This window comes from Schistocerca nitens, chromosome 2, assembly GCF_023898315.1.
Source record: "Schistocerca nitens isolate TAMUIC-IGC-003100 chromosome 2, iqSchNite1.1, whole genome shotgun sequence".
Classification (NCBI taxonomy): Eukaryota; Metazoa; Arthropoda; class Insecta; order Orthoptera; family Acrididae; genus Schistocerca; species Schistocerca nitens.
This window is the reverse complement of record NC_064615.1, coordinates 257422427-257441558: the sequence shown is the minus strand read 5'-3', so window position 1 is coordinate 257441558 and position 19132 is coordinate 257422427. Positions and strand designations below refer to the sequence as shown.

Below are 19132 nucleotides of genomic sequence, written 5' to 3'. Positions count from 1 at the left end.
GCATCTTTGTTTTTTGATCACATGATTGCTTTCACAGGTAGCCCTGTCTGTGATGGGATAGGTGATACTTGTGACAGGACTGGAGTAGATGGTGATGGGAGGATGTATGGGACATTCTATTACAGGAATGTGATCTATGATGCAAGAGGTTGGGGGCAATGGCATCGGTTCAGTGGGCAGCAAAATATGACTATGGGAGGGGTGGGAAGGATAGTAGGTAGGATGTTCCTCATCTCAGGAAACTGTGAGAGGTAGTCAAAACCTTGATGGAGAATGTGATTCAGCTGCACCAGTTCTGGTGATACTAAGGCATGAGGGGAGTGCCCCTCACACACATTCCCAAACCTCTCACCTGGTTCAGATTCAGTGATATCTTTGTGGTCTGGACCAAGGGTGAGGACACAATATCCACATTTCTCCAAAACCTCAACACATTCTCCCTCATGCAATTCACATGGTCCTCCTCGTCCCAACAAACACCTTTCTCAGTGTTGACTTCCACCTCAAAGCTAGCTACATAAGTATGCCCATTCCTATCAAACCTACCAACCACCACCAATACCTCCACTTTGACAGCTGCCACCCATTCCATACAAAGAATTCCATTCCATACAGCCTGGCTACCTGTGCCCATCACATCTGTAGTGACCAGTAGTCCCTCTCCAAATATACCAGGGGCCTCACTGAGCCCTTCACAGACCAAAATTACTATCCCAGCCTTGTTCAAAAACAGATCTTCCATGCCTTGTCTCTCCAGTCACCTACTTTCCCCTACATTCCCATAATCTGGCCACAAAGTAGTGTTCCTCTCATGACTCAGTACCACCCAGGACTGGAGAAGCAGAATCTCATTTTATGACAGCGTTTCATCTACCTCTCATTGTTCCCTGAAATGAGGAATATGCTACCCACTACCCTTCCCACCCCTCCCATAGGGGTATTCCAACATCCACCAAACCTGTGGAATATCCTTGTCCATCCCTACTCCACCCCTACTCCCAACCTCTTGCCTCATGGCTCATATCTCTGTGACACACTTAGATGCAAGACCTGTCCCACACATCCTCCCACCACCACCTACTCCAGGCCAGTCACAAGCATCACCTATTACATGAAAGGCTGACTCTACACATTGTTCATTTTAACAGAAGACGTTGAAGTACCTCAAAAATTATAAATCAGATCTGCATGGGTAGCAGAGGGCAACTCTGAAATCTTCAATGGGAACCCCATTTTTTTTATCACAGATTACATTTTGTCTGAAGCATGTTCCTCATTTCACCACATATGGCCATTAATCGGAGGAATAGAAATGGGTACACAACAGTAATTTACAACATGATGCTCAATCGCCCTTAAACATCCAATGGCACATGGGACCCCACCTCCATGGTGGAAATGGTAGGACAGGCCAGTATTTCATAACTTCTAATTGGAAACCCCATTTGCAACCTTGTATTCCTCCAATATAGTGAACAGGGGACTACTTGACATGCCACTATGACCGTGACTTGAGGCGAACACTGCTCTACTTTACCAATTAGAGTAAATGTTCAAACATAGTACTGTCAACTTCAATACACTCAGTAATCCGCTTTTCAAATGACCATACACAGGACAGAAGCATATATGTGGGAATGTCAGCATAGATGTTTCTGATGTGGTCAACCGTGTCTTCACAGCCTGTTGGCATTTGTTGGTACACATTATCTTTCAAATATCCCCACATAAAGAAATCCAGCGATGTCAAATCCGGCAACCTAGTGGGCCAATTAATAGGGCCACCTCTGTTGATCCACTTTCTAATACTTCCCATGCTTCAGTTGTGTAATGAGCCATGCAACCGTCAGGCTGAAACCACATATGTTGTCGAACATCCAGGCCAGCATCCTGCAGTAGTACCAGTAGTTCCTATTCCAAAAATGTTTGATAATGTGCTCATTCACTAAACAATATCCAGTTAGGGAAATTGGTGTCATGAAGACCTTGATGCAGTGACATGTGGTATAAATGATGCTTATGACAATGCAATATTGTGACAATACTACCTATAGACATACCGGAATCATGGCATAATTGCTGAGTGCTTATCCATGGGCTGTGGTGCATTGTCACTAGTATAGCTATTTCATTAACTCCTCCTTTAACATGTTAACTTTCTTTCCTTTTGCTGGTCTGTATGTTGGCTGCCATCAGACATAAAGGCGTTAAAAACCTTGTAAAAGAATGAATGACAGTGAGCTTTCTCTGGAAAACACTTGGCATACAAGGCAACAGCAGCCTCAACATTTCTCCCACATTCTCCACAAATCAGAATCATTTCAATTTTTTCTTCTGTGGTCACAACATTCATCATCAGTTGCATGTATGTTCTCCAAATGATAGGCAGATGTCCTGGCAATAAACACTGTGTAAGTATTGTAATGTTTAGAGCCGCTATCTGTTCTATAACTGCATGATATGTGAGCTCCGGTCACACTGTACTGCCCGTTACGATACGTCATAGTTCACTACATGGCAATGGTGGCACGTTGCGTAGTCCCTTGTTCGATATGTAAGAGGAATATAATGTTGCAAATGGGGTTTTGGATTATAAGTTATGAAATACTGGCCTGTCCTACCCTGGAAGCATGGAGATGGTGTTCCATTTGCCATTGGATATTCAATGGCCACCGAGTAGCATGTCGTAAATTATGATTGTGTACCCATTTCTACTCTTCTGATTACAGCACCACTTGTGATAAAATGAAGAAAATGCTTCAGGCAAAACTTATGTAGATTTTGCCTTAGAATCATAATCTGCAATTAAAAAAATAGGGGTTCCCATTGAAGATTTCAAAGTTGTCCCCTGCCACCCACATACAGGGTGGAATGGCAGGCTGAGTATGCTATAGTTGGACGTCCCCCTCTGAGACAAACATGTTGGAATTATAACTTTTTTTTATCTGACATGAGGATTTTGAGATATTTCAATGTCTTCAGTTAAAATGAACACCATGTACATAGTGAGTAGCAACCTGTTCTTTTCATAATACAGTCCGTATTCCATCTTAAATTTTCTTTTTTTACAACACTAGTACTGTCTGCAAAAACTATCAATCTGCTTGTTGAATGTTAAGTAGATGGTCATTCACATATATAAGGAATAGCAGTGGACCCAGAACTGAACACTGTAGGGCCCTATTAGAGATTTCTCTCCAGACACTAAAATTATGTACCCTTCCACATTTGGTGGATTCCTCAGGACAACCTTTTGCACTCTGCTTGTTTCGTATGATTCAGACCAGCTGTGTGTAAAGCTATCAATTCCATAAAACCTGAGGTTTTTCTATGGGAGTACACAATCAAATGCCTTGGAAGGATCACAAAAAATACCAACTGGTGATGTTTTATTATTTAAGGCTTATACTATAAAATGAGAGAATGTATAAATAGTCAAAGAACCCTTCTGGAATACAAACTGTGATATGCTAAGCTCATTGTTTCCACTTAAGTCTGAGACAACATTATTTTTTTTTTTATAATATTAGGAAAAGGATGTCAGTAAGAAAACTGTACAATAATTGTTTAACTTTGTCTTGTCTACATCTACATCTTTACTCTTCAAATCACTGTGAAGTGTATTGCAGAGGACATATCACATTTTACCAGTTATTAGGGTTTCTTCCTGTTCCCTTCACATGCTCAGTACAGGAAGAATAATTGTTTAAATGCCTCTGTGCATGCTGTAATCAAATCTTGTTGTCATGATTCCTACAGGAGCAATATCATCAAATTATCATTTAAAGCTGGTTCCTGAAGCTTTGTAAGTAAGCTTTCTTAGGTTAGTTTGAAATCTTATCAAGGTCTGATTGAACATTATGCAGCTTCTTTCAGAAAGTAACTCATTATAGATAAGTGCATCATCCACAGAAAGTCTGAGGTTACTATTAATATTGTCTGCAAGGTCATTAACATGCAAAATGAACAGCAATCTTACCAACACACTTCCCTGGGGTGTACCCAAAGTTACTTCTATGTCTGATGATGACTCTCTATCCAAGATAATGCACTGTATCTTTCCTACCAAAAAATCCTCAATCCTTCACAAATTTTGTCTGATACCCCATACAATTGCACTTTTGACAATGTGGCAATGAGTCAAATGCTTTTAGGAAATCAATTTACCTGACTGCCTTGATCCAAAGCTTTCAGTACGTCAAGTACCTTGACACAAATTTCCCTCTTTATCTAAAATGAGAGTTTAATCCCAGATCACGTAAGAAACAGATTGCCCGATCGCATGGTCTAGCAGGCAACCCTTGTCAGGGAACGGCCACCAGGCGGCAGCAGCATCACACCCTTACTTGAGGAATCAACCACTAGATGGCACTCCGTTCTGTGAAATATGTGACAACATTGGCTGAACACGTGCAGCTTTCCACTATTTGGCGTATGTGAAGTACAGCTGTTTCTGACATACCGGTGGTAGTGGATCGAGTCGTCATGCCGAGGGCCTGTGAGTATATCAACTGTGGAAGGAGTAGACGGACAAATCCTGAACTAAAAATGTTCAGATTTCCTGTCAAAGATAAAGAAAGTGGAGTGGATTTTAAATTCAGGTAAATCAGTAAATTAGTTATGAGTAAGAACTAATAAAGAGCCCTAAGCATTCGATCCTATCTAAATTTTGTCGATCTTATATTCTGATATAACGTGGCAGCCCTTCCTGTACAAGAATCATATCATATAGTTTTTAAATGAAATCTTTGCTGCGATTTGGACTTTTTTAAACTGTTTATTCACTTCACTATCGTAATTTTGGCTGTAGAGGCATTTTTGTGTGCAATGTGAAAACTGAAACCAATATAAGATGTGGATAACAAAATGCAAAGCATAGTGTGGTAACATTTGGTAAACAATTTAAGAAGCATTACCTTACAAGGCCTTTCCCTTGGTACTTTGGCTCTAGAGCTGAAATCCCAACAGTGAAATAAATGAATAATAGCCATCATCTAACTGCTAGGTCATCGGTCCCTCTAAATCCTGGTATATACTAGAGCAAACGAAGTGAACAAGAGTAAAACCTCATTTACACTGCTGCAAATGAGTATTCGTAGATAATTCGCCAATGTTAACTGCCATTCGTTTATACGTGTGAACAAGCGTTTATACTGGAATGAAGGGAAGAGAATAGAAGAGAACGAGCATAGCATGGAAACTATAGACGCTGCCTATTTTAATTTTTTTATCTGTGCACTAATAATCCTCACACAGCTTTCATTCGAAAACAACACTACTTATAGTAACAGGTCTGTGCGAGTGCGGATATCCTTAGTAGTAACTGTGTTGCAGATAAAAGCGTACATCTGTTGCGAATATTTGCGGGTTATCTTTAAACTGTACAAAGTAAATTTTTAACATAATTATGGTTTGCCGTCTGTGGCTCTTCAAAGTTGACACCGCCAAAATACTGGGTGATTCAAAAAGAATACCACAACTTTAGGAATTTAAAACTCTGCAACGACAAAAGGCAGAGCTAAGCACTATCTGTCGGCGAATTAAGGGAGCTATAAAGTTTCATTTAGTTGTACATTTGTTCGCTTGAGGCGCTGTTGACTAGGCGTCAGCATCAGTTGATGCTAAGATGGCGACCGCTCAACAGAAAGCTTTTTGTGTTATTGAGTACAGCAGAAGTGAATCGACGACAGTTGTTCAGCGTGCATTTCGAACGAAGTATGGTGTTAAACCTCCTGATAGGTGGTGTATTAAACGTTGGTATAAACAGTTTACAGAGAATGGGTGTTTGTGCAAAGGGAAAAGTTCTGGACGGCCGAGAACGAGTGATGAAAATGTAGCACGCATCCAGCAAGCATTTGTTCGCAGCCCAGGAAAATCGACTCGCAGAGCTAGCAGAGAGCTGCAAATTCCACAATCAACTGTATGGAGAGTCCTACGAAAAAGGTTAGTTATGAAACCTTATTGTCTGAAATTGGTTCAAGCACTGTCTGCAGCTGATAAGATTAAAAGAATCGATTTCTGTGATTTTATCCTTGCTCAAATGGAAACAGATGAATCTTTCATTTCAAAGATTTTGTTTAGTGATGAAGCAACTTTCCACACTAACGGGAAAGTCAACCGTCACAATGTCTGTATATGGGGCACTGAGAATCCGCGGGAAACAACTCAGTATGAACGTGACTCGCCTAAGGTGAACGTTTTCTGTGCCATTTCAGCCAATAAAGTTTTTGGTCCCTTTTTCTTCGAAGGTGCTACTATAACTGGACTACAGTATCTGGGGATGTTAGAGAATTGGCTGTTCCCTCAGCTCGAACAAGAAGCACAACAATTCATATTTCAGCAGGATGGAGCGCCACCACATTGGCACTTATCTGTCCGTAACTACCTGAACGTCAACTACCCGAGGCAATGGATCGGCCGCCAGGCAGCCCGTGACAGAGCACTTCATCACTGCTCTCCAAGAAGCCCTGATTTTACCCCCTGCTTATGGGGGTATGTTAAGGATATGGTGTTTCGGCCACCTCTCCCAGCCACCATTGATGATTTGAAACAAGAAATAACAGCAGCTATCCAAACTGTTACGCCTGATATGCTACAGAGAGTGTGGAACGAGTTGGAGTATCGGGTTGATATTGCTCGAGTGTCTGGAGGGGGCCATATTGAACATCTCTGAACTTGTTTTTGAGTGAAAAAAAAAACCTTTTTGAATACTCTTTGTAATGATGTATAACAGAAGGTTATATTATGTTTCTTTCATTAAATACACATTTTTAAAGTTGTGGTATTCTTTTTGAATCACCCTGTATGCTTGAAAAACACGCTTTCATTTGTATATTACAGCGTTTGCAGCCCCCTTTCAACAACAATCCAAAATTCATCGTTTTGTGCCACTCTTATATCATTTATGATAAGTTACATGCAAAGTAAAAGAATTTAAATTTGAAATGACTGTCACTGAAATATGTCAAGCCTTAATTCGCATCACAACCGAGTGCGGACATCAGCAGACAAAAATTCAGGCCAGGCACAAGTCTCTTTTCAGAGCAGTGGTGGGTTAAACTGCTTTACAAAACGTTACTATCTCAGAATGCGGATAAGCAACTCGGCAGACGTGGATAATGATCTTGTGGATGCGGTGCACATACGGACGGCGGAATTTTTCCTGTCCACACAGACTTCTAGTTACAGCTACGATGTAAATCTTTGATATTGAGATAAGATTATTTTGCCCGCTGGTTTTGACAAAGCAAACAAAGTGGCGTAGGAAAATAATCATGTCGGTAATGTCAGGACGCGAAACCCACTGCTCAGTGCAATATTTGTCAGTAAATTAACGGATTATATTTCAAAGATGTTGAGAAGATTTTGAAAATTTTCTAGTGCTAACCTGGATGTGGAGATCTTTTTTACCACCATAATTCGTATCAGAAGAACTGTATAACAAAGAGGAAATAGACGGCATGGAAGGCGTGTGTAAAACCTATGCGACTGCAATACAGTCTGCATTTAAACAGTAGCTCACGAGAAATATTTGTGTGTTACTTTCCATTTATTTCATTTCACATATGATTGTGAGAAGTATCTCTACAGTAGAAATAAACTTGGTTTGTAGAATTACAGGAGCTAATATACATTCTTCGATTGAAAACTCAGGAAAAACCATAGCCGATCATGGTCTACAGTCAGCTGTGTGACGAATGCAATTCGCGCGCAGAGCTCTAGCCGAACACAAATCAGCGTCATTCACGTCACCAAAGATACAGCGTTGCCAATTCCGCGACATGGACAGGTCAGTTAGCATTATAGCATCGCCTGCGACATCTGTTGACCAACGGGAAAACTATTTTTATGGTTGCCTGTTCCTCCGTAAGGACGGTCAATCTGTTTCTTATGTGATCTGGGGTTTAATTCCCTTGATCATCCACAGCTTACTTATTTTTTTAATAGATATTCTGGTTCATTTTCTGGAAAAGTGACTTTCAAATATTGGCATCAATTTGCTATGGAATAAATCGAATTTGATGGTATCATCTCTTTCTGTATGTACCTCATACCATACCACCCCTTTTAACTTACTCTTAAAACACTGTATCCTGTTCTCATTAATACGCCTCACTGCTTTGTATGAACCTGACGCAGTGTTGTAAGGTGCCATATTGTTCATTTCCATTACTTGTGCATCATGATCAGATAGTCCATTAACAATGGGTATGCATTAATTGCTTCAGCTTGAGCACTGTCTATAAAAATGTTATCAATCAACGACCTACTACTTTGCTGCACACAAGTTGGAAAATTGACAACTGAAATTAGATTGAAACACAAATAATAATTCTAGTTCATTTTTCCTTCCCATATCTTAAGAAATCTGTATTGAAATGTCCACAAATTACTAACTGTTTCTTCTGGTCTGACAGGTAGCTCAATAAAGCATTTAGATTTCTCATAAACATCTGAAAGTTTCCTATAGAAGATCTGTAGACTGTTACAATTATAAGAGAAGTACACTGCAGTAACAACTCAGAAGCACATGATTATATATTCTGGACAACACAAAAAATATTTATTTCAATATTTTTTTACTTTGTGCCCAACTTTTACATTTATTACAACTCCTCATTTTTCCATGTTACCTCAACACAAAAATGAAGCAAGTCTATAATCTTTGATATTTAACTTCTCCATCCTTCTGATTACATTGTGTTCAGAGAGACACACAACATCTATCACTTCAGAATTTTCAACATCATCTAGGCATACAAGAAGCTCATCTATCTTGGTATTTAACCCTCTGTGCTATAATGAAACAAATTAATCTTACTTTTCTGGAAACTGTTGCATATATGATGGCCCTGTTTTGCTCTAATTTCCTTCAATTTTGTCTGTCTGTAAGCTGACTCTAACCTAAAAAATGTGTCCCCTTGACTCCAGGAATCACAGACATTTTGTCTTGTGTTTTTTCTGCAAAATGTTTGGCTAATATTTCCTTCCCCCTCCTGTTCAGGTGGAGGCCATTATTTGTATATCCCCATCTCTCAATTCCAGCAACAGGCATGGTAGAGGTATGAGACTTTGTTTCAGAGAAAACCAATTTGCTTAGCTCTTTGTTAACTTAGCTAATGGCCATGTTAACCCAGGACTGCTCACGTCACTGCAAAAACTGCACAAACCCCACTCGAGTGTGTGCTGTTGCTACTCCTATTTCTTCCAGGACACCTTTAAAAATGTATTATAAGCTGCTAGCCATGCTGTTTACTGCTCCTCCTACTATAAGTACCTGATCCTCTCCATTACAATCTCTGCAAAAGGCCCCTACATTCTCTGTCACCAGGCTGAGCTTCGTGCTAGGTCTCATGATACTTGTGAGCTGGTATTCTACAGCTAGTTTTTCTTGTAGCAATTGGTCTGCTGTTCTCACATGACTGTATCCTAGCAGTAAGACTCTTTTCTTTTTACAGGATTTTTAAAGTCATTCCTATGAGTCTGTAGCACTATGCTTTGCTCAACATGTGGTTGAGGCTCTTCTCCTACTTCAGGTAACACGTCAAACTGACTGCTACCTGGAATCTGAAATGCGACTGTTGATGCTTTCTTGTTATGCCTGTGTCTTCCAGTTCACATTGTCTCTTTCACATGTCAACTTATCTAATTCATAATACGTTATTTCTAATTCTGCCTGAAGTGCAGTCTCGACTACATAATCTTCAACTCCATGCAACAGCCTCATCTCACAGTTTTTTTATTTCCCTACTGCATGCTCCCCAGTGAAACACCAACCCACAATCCTGACATGTTGCGACAACATACACATTTGTCAAACATGACACTGCTCTTATAGTGTACTAAAAGCACCTCACATTTAAACTGTAGTAAAATAATAATTAGTCAAAATTTATCTTTAGATGAGTTGTGCAGCTAACTTCCAGGGTAAAATTGTTCAAAATCAGCAAAATCTTTGGTCTTAGAGGAGACTACTGTAATGGTTATGTTTTCAGGTCAAAAGAATTTTTCTGAAAATTTTAGTAATATTGTGCAATAAATCATCAAGGGAACACGCATGCCTTAGTTGGTGGGGTATCATGAACCAAGGCAGGGATGGGCAGCTCCAGCAACTTGTAAGCAGTCTGTCACTGGTGGAGAGATATCAAGAGAGTTTCAAACAGCACATTCTAAAGTACCTATGGAGTACTTATAACGTTAAATTTAATACTGACAGAAAGAAGGTAAAGGTAGAGCCTAATCTGTAATTGTACATATGAAATAAAAGTTATTTTCTAAACCAAATAAAGGTTAAATATATGAAAGAAGAAAAGGCCAGAAAACTGACCAATGAGAGTGACACTTGATGGGCAAAGGCTTGGAGGAAACATAACTTCCTAACATTGAGAAAAACACATTAACTTTAGGGACTTGCTGGGACACTACCTAATAATGGTCATTAATGGTGAAATGGTGAAATGCCTTTTCAACATACTCTCTCTCTCTCTCTCTCTCTCTCTCTCTCTCTCTCTCTCTCTCTCTGGGGTGTAAAGTCACTCCAGTGAATGGTATGTTGCACAATATCTATAGTACTGACGAATCATAAAAATATATATTAGTTTGGATAGTAACTTCAGACTTGTATGCTGTTTGGGAGTGTTGTCTCACTGTTTGAACATGGAATCTGGTGCAGAATTACACAGCATTTCTGCAAGGCAAGACAACCATAGCTGTGGTACCTGCTGATTTGGGCAGTTCATTTCATGCAGTTTCATTCCAGTTTGGAGATGCATTATGTGCCATAGAGCAATGAGTACCTTGCAAATAGGCATGATGTCATGGGAACCAGAGAAGAAGTTGAACTGCCATTAAGATTTCAGAGCTCTGTCATTCATGTCATGCACATGTATTAGCATGAATTGTTACAAAGTGTTTCCTGGTTGTTAGCAAAAGTGAATATATGAGGTCTGAGGGAGGTCAAGATCACTGAGTAGTGCTCTAGAACTGAGAAAACATTTCAGTTATCAGTGTAGAAGAAGATGCAGAGGTATAGAAGTCTGCAACAATGAAGAAATATGCATGATTATTCCAATAATCAAAATAAAGAGATTGATGGTCAAATTTAATAATTAACAGTGAGCATGCCATTTTATCTAAGTACATTCATACTTCACACAAGGGAACATTTCAAACACACACACACACGCACACACACATCGTAATCCAATTAGTTGATAAGAAACTGAAAAAATGTAGACTTCAGTGTTCAAATGTTTTAGTTAGAGTGTATTTGACCATCGTAGGTAGAAATGAAAGGAACAAGCAAGGGAGAATGAAACAAGCAAATAATCTCACTAAACACTGGTCCAGAAACCAATGATTTCCCTGGTACAACATATGCACAAGTATAGTCATGTCAATGTTACAACACTGTTAGTGTCTGTTTGGTTCCTGGATCTGTGCTTATTAGAATTATTTGTTTGTTTCATTGCCATTTACTTGCCAATTTTATTTGTATCTATAATAGTGTGTGTATGTGTGTGTGTGTGTTTTATTATTTGCTGATGCACAGTTGTGATCATGGTACTGATAAAGAAGATATCTTTCACTATTAATCCACATGTAGTTAAATTTGTAATCTTTATTTCTTCATTAAAGCCACTTTTGCATATAAATTAGCTGTATATTTACATTAAAAGATGTTTATGATGCAAACTCTACCTGGCCGACAGATGGATAGTCGAAGACCAGACTATGTGTGTATTCTCCATTCTCCATATAGCAGCGACCATCATGTGGCTCCACAATGCCAGCTAACTGAAATAAATTAATTTGATTTATCAACCAACCATCCTAATTTAAGGACTTGATAAAGGAATGGAAGAATGTGGAGTTTCATATTAAAATGTTCTGTTTAGAATGCAATTAATTTCCAGGTAGTATGATATTTTCCCTGAAAAGAATTCTCCTTAAGAAGGCAATATACAGGTTATGAAAAGATACTCTGACTGTGTGGTAAATAGATAAACATGCACATGCACGCACACGCTTGCACGCACACGCACACGCACACGCACATGCACACGCACACGCACACGCACACACACACACACACACACACACACACACACACACACACACACACACACAAACTGTAAAAATATGTACTAAGTTTTCAATTTTTTCTTTATAGAGTGATACTGCATTATTATTGAGTGGATATATTATAACTATTTTCACATGAACTAAGTATCTTTCAGTATGATTAATGCTTCAGAAGGTGGCACTGCTTACCTTTCCATCACCAGCAAAATGGAAAGGAGCATCAGAAGAATATACAAGAAGATGTCGGGCTTTCTCACGCCATCCAATTTCCTTTGTACACACCATGGCCTGCATAATGGCATCAAATCCTCCTTCTGGGCTGTCCAAGTTCCCTGAGACTTTTGCATTTCCCACTTCTATCTAAATAATTCAGTATTGAATACAGAACAGTGTTTATATGGTTGTACTAATGCAGTAATGGAAAATTTACCAATTAATGAAAGAAAAACAATAATTTATCTATGGCAGAGGTATTGAATAGTGCATAAACACACAGTTTAATTGCAAAACCCACAAATGCTTCTACTTCTACTCAGTTGGGGAGAGAGAGAGAGAGAGAGAGAGAGAGAGAGAGAATGTTTTATCTGTATGGTAAATGGTTATGTTTCCTTATGCCATTGCTTTGGACAGCTGTTGTGTTATAGATATGTTATCTAATTAGGCAAGAAACATTACAAAAGATGAATCTCAAATATAGCAAGCAAGTCAAAATTGCCTCTCACATAAACAATACAGTTTGTAATAGAATTGATCAGTGACTTACTTGCATTATATTTTGCATTTGTCAATACACACAAGCAACCGGAGAACTTGATACACACAAATACTCAGGATACCTGATGTACTTGGAGAACTAGATCACTTGATACACAGATATTTTTCCCAAGTTATAAAAATAGTTGCTTCTTTTCTTTTATCAGTAATCAAATCTTAAATGCGTTATTTACATCCTACTGCAGAAGCATTAAGATAGAAAATGTGGTATCATCCAAAGAGTGAAGTGCCAAAGCAAGGATGGTACCTCATGATAAAACCCTAAGAAAAGATAGTTGCTGCAAGCCATATTGATCAATAAACTACACCCACAAATTACACTACACTGTCACAACGCATCTTCTACTTACAGCCTAGTACAATACCACTCAGCCCCAGTTTGTGATTCCGAATAAGACAGCAGCATCATCTTCTAGCAGGCTAGCTGTGTGATCTATGCATTATGCAGAACACTATATAAAGTTATTGTTAAACATAGTGAGAGACATGTATTTTGTCTGTATAAGTCATATGTTAATGTTCAGAGACAGTTAAGAATACTCATGATGTTGCTGTGAAAGTGGATTGAACAAAGTTAAGTAATTAATCTTATCTATGTTGTAATTAACTGATATAATATTTTATGTGTTATAGCATCCAGTTGGTCTCCTCCCAAAGAATAGTAAAGAACCCACAATTGTAGCAACAATTTTGAGACTCCATGTATCTCTGTTGTTCAGAGAGCACAAGACACTCAGTCTAAAATTAGTGCTAGAGTTCAGAGCTCAGACAAACAGTAAACGTAGAGGTGGAAACTTTCAGACTTGTGGTACATAGACATATACTACAGAATACTGTGAGGAAGACTAGTCCTTAGTGCTTTTCAAGGCTGCCCTTGTCAAGATGCAAAATTTTCCATTGTGGAAAGCAAATTCATATTCAAACAATGTATTTACAAGGAATGCCAGACTTGAGCAACAATTGAGTCCACGAGGGTGCACAACCACAGCATAGCTATCAAAAAGTGCATTTTGTATTGGTGAGGCCATTAAAGCCAGCACAAACAAAGGCTTGTACTTTCGCATCACAGTACTCTTCTGCTGTAGTACACAGACAGGTGAACAAACTTTTTTTTCAATTAGGAGGGGCTCAAAGACCAAATAAATTGCAATTAGATACTGGTCCATCTGTGTGTATGACAGGATTGGTAGTCCACAGCTTCAGGAGCCTATTTCTAGTTTGTATGCATACAACAAACACAAAATTCCAGTACCTGGTATGTGCATTTTGCCAGTTATTTTTCACGGAGTTGCAAAATGTTTATCATTTCATGTTCTCAGTTCTAGAAACAGATACAGGAAGGGCTAAAGGTTTTGAAGTGCATTTTACTGTTAAGGCAATGCACAACCATTATTTTTTCATGCAAAGTGTGTCCCTCATGTGAAAAGTGAGCAGGTTGCCCAGCAACTGCAAAAATGGAAAGACAGTGGTGTTAAATAACCCATTTCTGCGTCAATGGGCAGTGCCCTTGGTAATTCTCAAAAAGCCATCAGGAGGTTTACATCTGTGTGCTCACTTTGAAGAAAACAGTAAATGCATAAACCATCATGATACTTTTCCTCTCTCATGGCAAGAGGAATTAATTGATAGACTGGAACAGGAAAATTTTTTTTCCAAGACTGTTTTACATGAGGCCTTCTTTCAGTTACCATTGGATGAACAGTCCAAGCAACATTTTGTGATCAACACTCACCTACGTTCACTGCAGTTTCAATGACTACTGCTCAGAAGTGCTTCAGCACCTACTATTTTTCAACAGCTCCTGGAATAATTAACACGAAAAGTTGCTTCCTGTACAAACTATTTGTACAATATTGTTGACATGGGTCATAAAAAAGCCAAACATTCAGCAAATGTAGACTGACTGTTTCAGGTTCTTCCTGCAGCTAGCTTAAACAAAGAAAAGTGCTCCTTCTTCCAAGAACAACTTGACTATTTAGGACATGTAATAAATGCACAGGGAATTCATCCTGTTATTTCATATTTGTCTTCAATCAGAGACCTGCCGGCACCCTGTAATATTAAGGAGATACAAGATGTCATGGGGAAGCTTAACCAATATACCAAAGTCATTTAAAAATGCTGCACAAGTTGCTGCCATGCTGAACTGGCTGTGCTGGGAAAACATTCCTTTTTTGTGGTCCCAAGAATGTCAGGACACATTTAGGCACTTAAAAGACGTTATTAAGTCAGTATTTGATACATTTTCATCCAGATAAGCCAGTTGCATTAGCTGTGGATGTATCTTCTTATGGGATTGGAGCTCTGCTCTCCCATAGAGTTGATTCTTCTAAATGGTCCATTCCTTTTGTCTTGTAAACTCTTAACACAGTGCACTGTAGTTATAGAAAGCTTGAAAAAGAGGTGCTTATCATTATATAAGATAGGCCCCAAAGACTGGTACTCTTCCCACTCCACTCCACCATAATCTACCCTCCTGGGGGAGTTTCTTCATTGATGGGACAAAGAATAGTGCTGTTCATCAAGTCTACAAAACAGACATCACCAGTTTCACCATTTCATACTCTGAAAAATGATCCCTACCCCATACTATGGAATGCCAATGGAAAGTGTAGTGCAGTTACCTAGTTTGATGTCTGAAGAGGAACAGAAAAAAAAGGAAACTTAAGGCTAACAAGATCATACAGCCGATTAATCAAAAGATTAAGAGATAACTGCTCCTTTCCATAGCATGAGAATGGTTTCTACTTAACATTAAGTACAACCCTAAAAGATATTCACACAATCAGTGGCATCTATTTAAAAAAAAAGTTTTTCCCTACAAAACTCATTCAAGCACAGCTATCTACTCCACAAGAAGATAGAAACCCTCCCCAGGTGTGGTTAGGAAAGGACAGGGAAAAAATTCCTCTACAAAACTCAACATCTTGCTGCACAAAACTCAAAAAAATTACATAAATTTACTTTCTTTCCCCTATAATCCAAAGAAAAATTTATACTTTTCAAATCATTGGTAGGTTAGGTACAGTATTTATCATTTCAGTATCATTGGACCAGATATTGTGGCTACTGGATAAGGCATCTATAGAGACCAAGGAAAGGTTTAGGCTTCATTCAGTCTTATTGCTAACCATAGTAATAACACTTCTGGTAATTCACACTATCAAGCCTGTAATATTAAAACAGACATTTTACAGAGTAAGCGAGACCTTAGAAACCCCTCATGCATGGATAACAAGAACAAAACCTTCAACACTATGGAAAATGTCCCTTGTCCCAGAGCTGTTACTCAAATCCACACTTAAAACACATGCTACTTCTCACCACTTGGGTAAAAACCCTTTCAGAAAAATTTACAATAAAATCAACTGGTTCACCGCCTAACCTAATATTGTACATTAAGCTTTCTTATGAACCTCGGCATCAATGTACACAATCCAATAAGTATACATTAAATACTGGCCCTTTGCTGAGGCATACTCTAACAAAATACTTCCTCACTATTCAACCATTGGGGTAGCAACCTCAGATTATCTCTTCATTATCATGAACTGTGCCTCTGTTCCTTGATACAGAATCACATTTAAGTAAAGATAACCTTTTTATGAGACAGACTGTAACACTTTCCCCAAGGGCCCAGTAAGTTATTAGAAGCTTTGCAATATATTTCTTATACCACAAATTTTGAAGAATGTGATTCCTATTATTTATTATCCCTTCATTCAGTTACAAATGGCCTCAAATCTTGAATGTTTATACATCCTTTTATCTTTACCCATCCCTGCATCAGTCAATACTATTGCATTTGGGTGTGGCATTTTAGTTACTAGAAATGGTCCCTCACACAATGGATACAATTTGCTTATAGCTTTCTGACCCATACCTGAAATTCTTTGAACTGTTTGGCAGTGAACTGTGTTCCTCTAAATCACTGCAGTAAAGTTCCTCTAGTCCATGTCAAATGTTACTTTGTAAACTGTCACATGAAATGTTTGTATCACATGTGACACTGTTTGTGAAATATCCTTGGTGCCATTGTCGACATGGAGAGGAAATGCAGCAAACAATGGCAGTATTATCAAGTACCCAAATGGTGCAGCAGATTTGCACAAAATCATGACATGGTTCAGTAGATGGGGTCACCACTATAAGAAATGCAATACCAGCACAAGTTCACACATAATAAATAGTACATGGACTGTGGTAGACAAATCCTTACTTTATTTGCTGGACAGAATTACATCATGGTCTACACCAATAAGAGGTTTGACACATACTAAACCATCACAGATTTTATTGTTCACTCTACTACACAGGACAGTGATGTTTCATTTGTCAGTCAGAGGTGATGTATAGTCACTATGTTGCCACAAACTGATAAAGAATGTGAAACAATACAGCATGTATCAAGGTGAGAATGACTTATGATGGATGCCCCATGCACTCTACAATTTTTACTATTCTGACTATTCTGTCTTAGCAAAACCGAATCATAATAATGTGTAATTTTTAATTTCTTGTGTATATATTTTGACCATTTTCTGAGCTCTTCAAACTGAATTCCCATTGTGTGTTTTTACAAGTGCCTAGATATCAGGAATTTTCTTCTGCATAAGATCATGTGTTGACTTATTTTAATAATTTTGAGAGAATATTTGTTTAAAATGTACTTCAATCTTTAAACTACACATTGTATGTTATACTTTAATAGACTAGTAATGTTACCAGAAAGTAATTTAATGATGTTTCTTTAGCTGATGTTTTACTGATGCAAGAAGGACTGAAAATACCAATTAAAAATAGGAGAAAAACAAACTTACTGTAAGTACTGTTATGAACTACTACCATGGACATAAAAACTAAGTGAAAGTAAGGTGAGATGAGATGAGGTAAAATTTGAATGTGACGACAAACACAAATGAAAGAAACAATCATCACAATGCTAAAATGAGGACAAGGAAGTATGTAAGGCACACAGAAAATGATGATGAACTGATTTGTAGTTTTTAGAAGAAAAACTTAATTTTTTAATGATCAGACACTTATAATATACACTGAAGTGGAGTGTGTTGAAGGAATCCATGCATTTTACTTATTTTGTTGGAAACTTACTACTAGATGATTCTATATTTTGTCCTGTCTGATTTAATGTGTAGATTTGGTGAACCATTGTAAATTTTCATGAGATTTGGTGCCTCTCTGAATTTTTTCATAAAAGACAGCTTGTAAGACTGTTTGGAAATTTACTGTAACATTCTGTGTATCATCATATGAGAGTGTGGATATTATGAAAACACCTGAAATATGAACTGCTACTAAAAAGGTCCCAGAATGTATATGTAGCTGGTGAATCTAGCTACTATGATGAAATGCCGCCAGGTGGTACCTCATACATAGTTTGAAAGTTAGTGTGTAACTAAGTGGCAAAACTGTCACCACAGTGTAGCTGTAATAATGGTGCTTCATCTTAATTGATCTCCAACGTATAAACATGTAAATGAATGTATAAACACCTGTGGATGGGTGCTAGCCCAACACCGGTCGTGTGACAAATAAATAACCTTTTATTGTGACTGGTAGCGGATATTTTTCTACACCTGATAAAGGAACAGTCACAGAGTTCGAAAGCATCCATTATGGATAAAATTCATTTAAACTTACAACTGTTTTAAATGTTTGCAAGAGGGCAGAACATTGTTTGAGAATGATTGCCATTCATGACAGCTGTCAACAAGAATTAGCCCTTAAAATGTAACTGTTGTTCAGAACATGGTGCTGGAAGATGGTAGGCATATCATTCAGGATGCATGGAAAGATGTGGGTCTGTCTTACGGGATGTGTCAGAGGATTTTGTCCAACAAAAGTGGTGTACAGACAATTGGTTCCTCTCTCATGACAATGGAAGGTCACACACTGCACTGATCACCCAGGAGTTCCTGGTGAAAAACAAAATGGCATTCAATTGTACAGTTTTAGCCATGCAAAACCCAACTCACACTTTTCTCACATAACATAATGGAAACTTTGGATCCAGCCAGTCAGGTACGTAGGTACAGTATGTCTCGATTTCCACAAAACTTTTGATTCAGCACCACATGTATGCTTACTGTCAGAGATACAATCATATGAAGAATCATGTGAAATTTGTGACTGCATTGAGGATGTTTTGGTAGGAAGGATACGGCATGTTATCTTGGATGGAAAGCCACTGTCAAGTGTAGAAGTAACTTCGAGTATGTCCCAGTGAAGTGTGTTGTACATTAAGGACCATACG

The 19132-nt window shown here is 38.4% G+C and overlaps 1 protein-coding gene across 3 annotated transcripts in view; it reads right to left on the bottom strand.

Moving 5' to 3' along the window:
- The window catches only part of LOC126235981 (integrin beta-PS-like), a 251926-nt gene that overhangs the window by 149219 nt on the left and 83575 nt on the right, over window positions 1-19132 (bottom strand). For all 3 annotated transcript variants that reach the window (XM_049944961.1, XM_049944960.1, XM_049944963.1), the window contains exons 5-6: window positions 12274-12444; window positions 11701-11796 (exon numbers count right to left, since the gene is read on the bottom strand). In XM_049944961.1, coding sequence (XP_049800918.1) covers window positions 11701-11796; window positions 12274-12444 — 267 coding nt within the window. The remainder of the gene's footprint in view (window positions 1-11700; window positions 11797-12273; window positions 12445-19132) is intronic.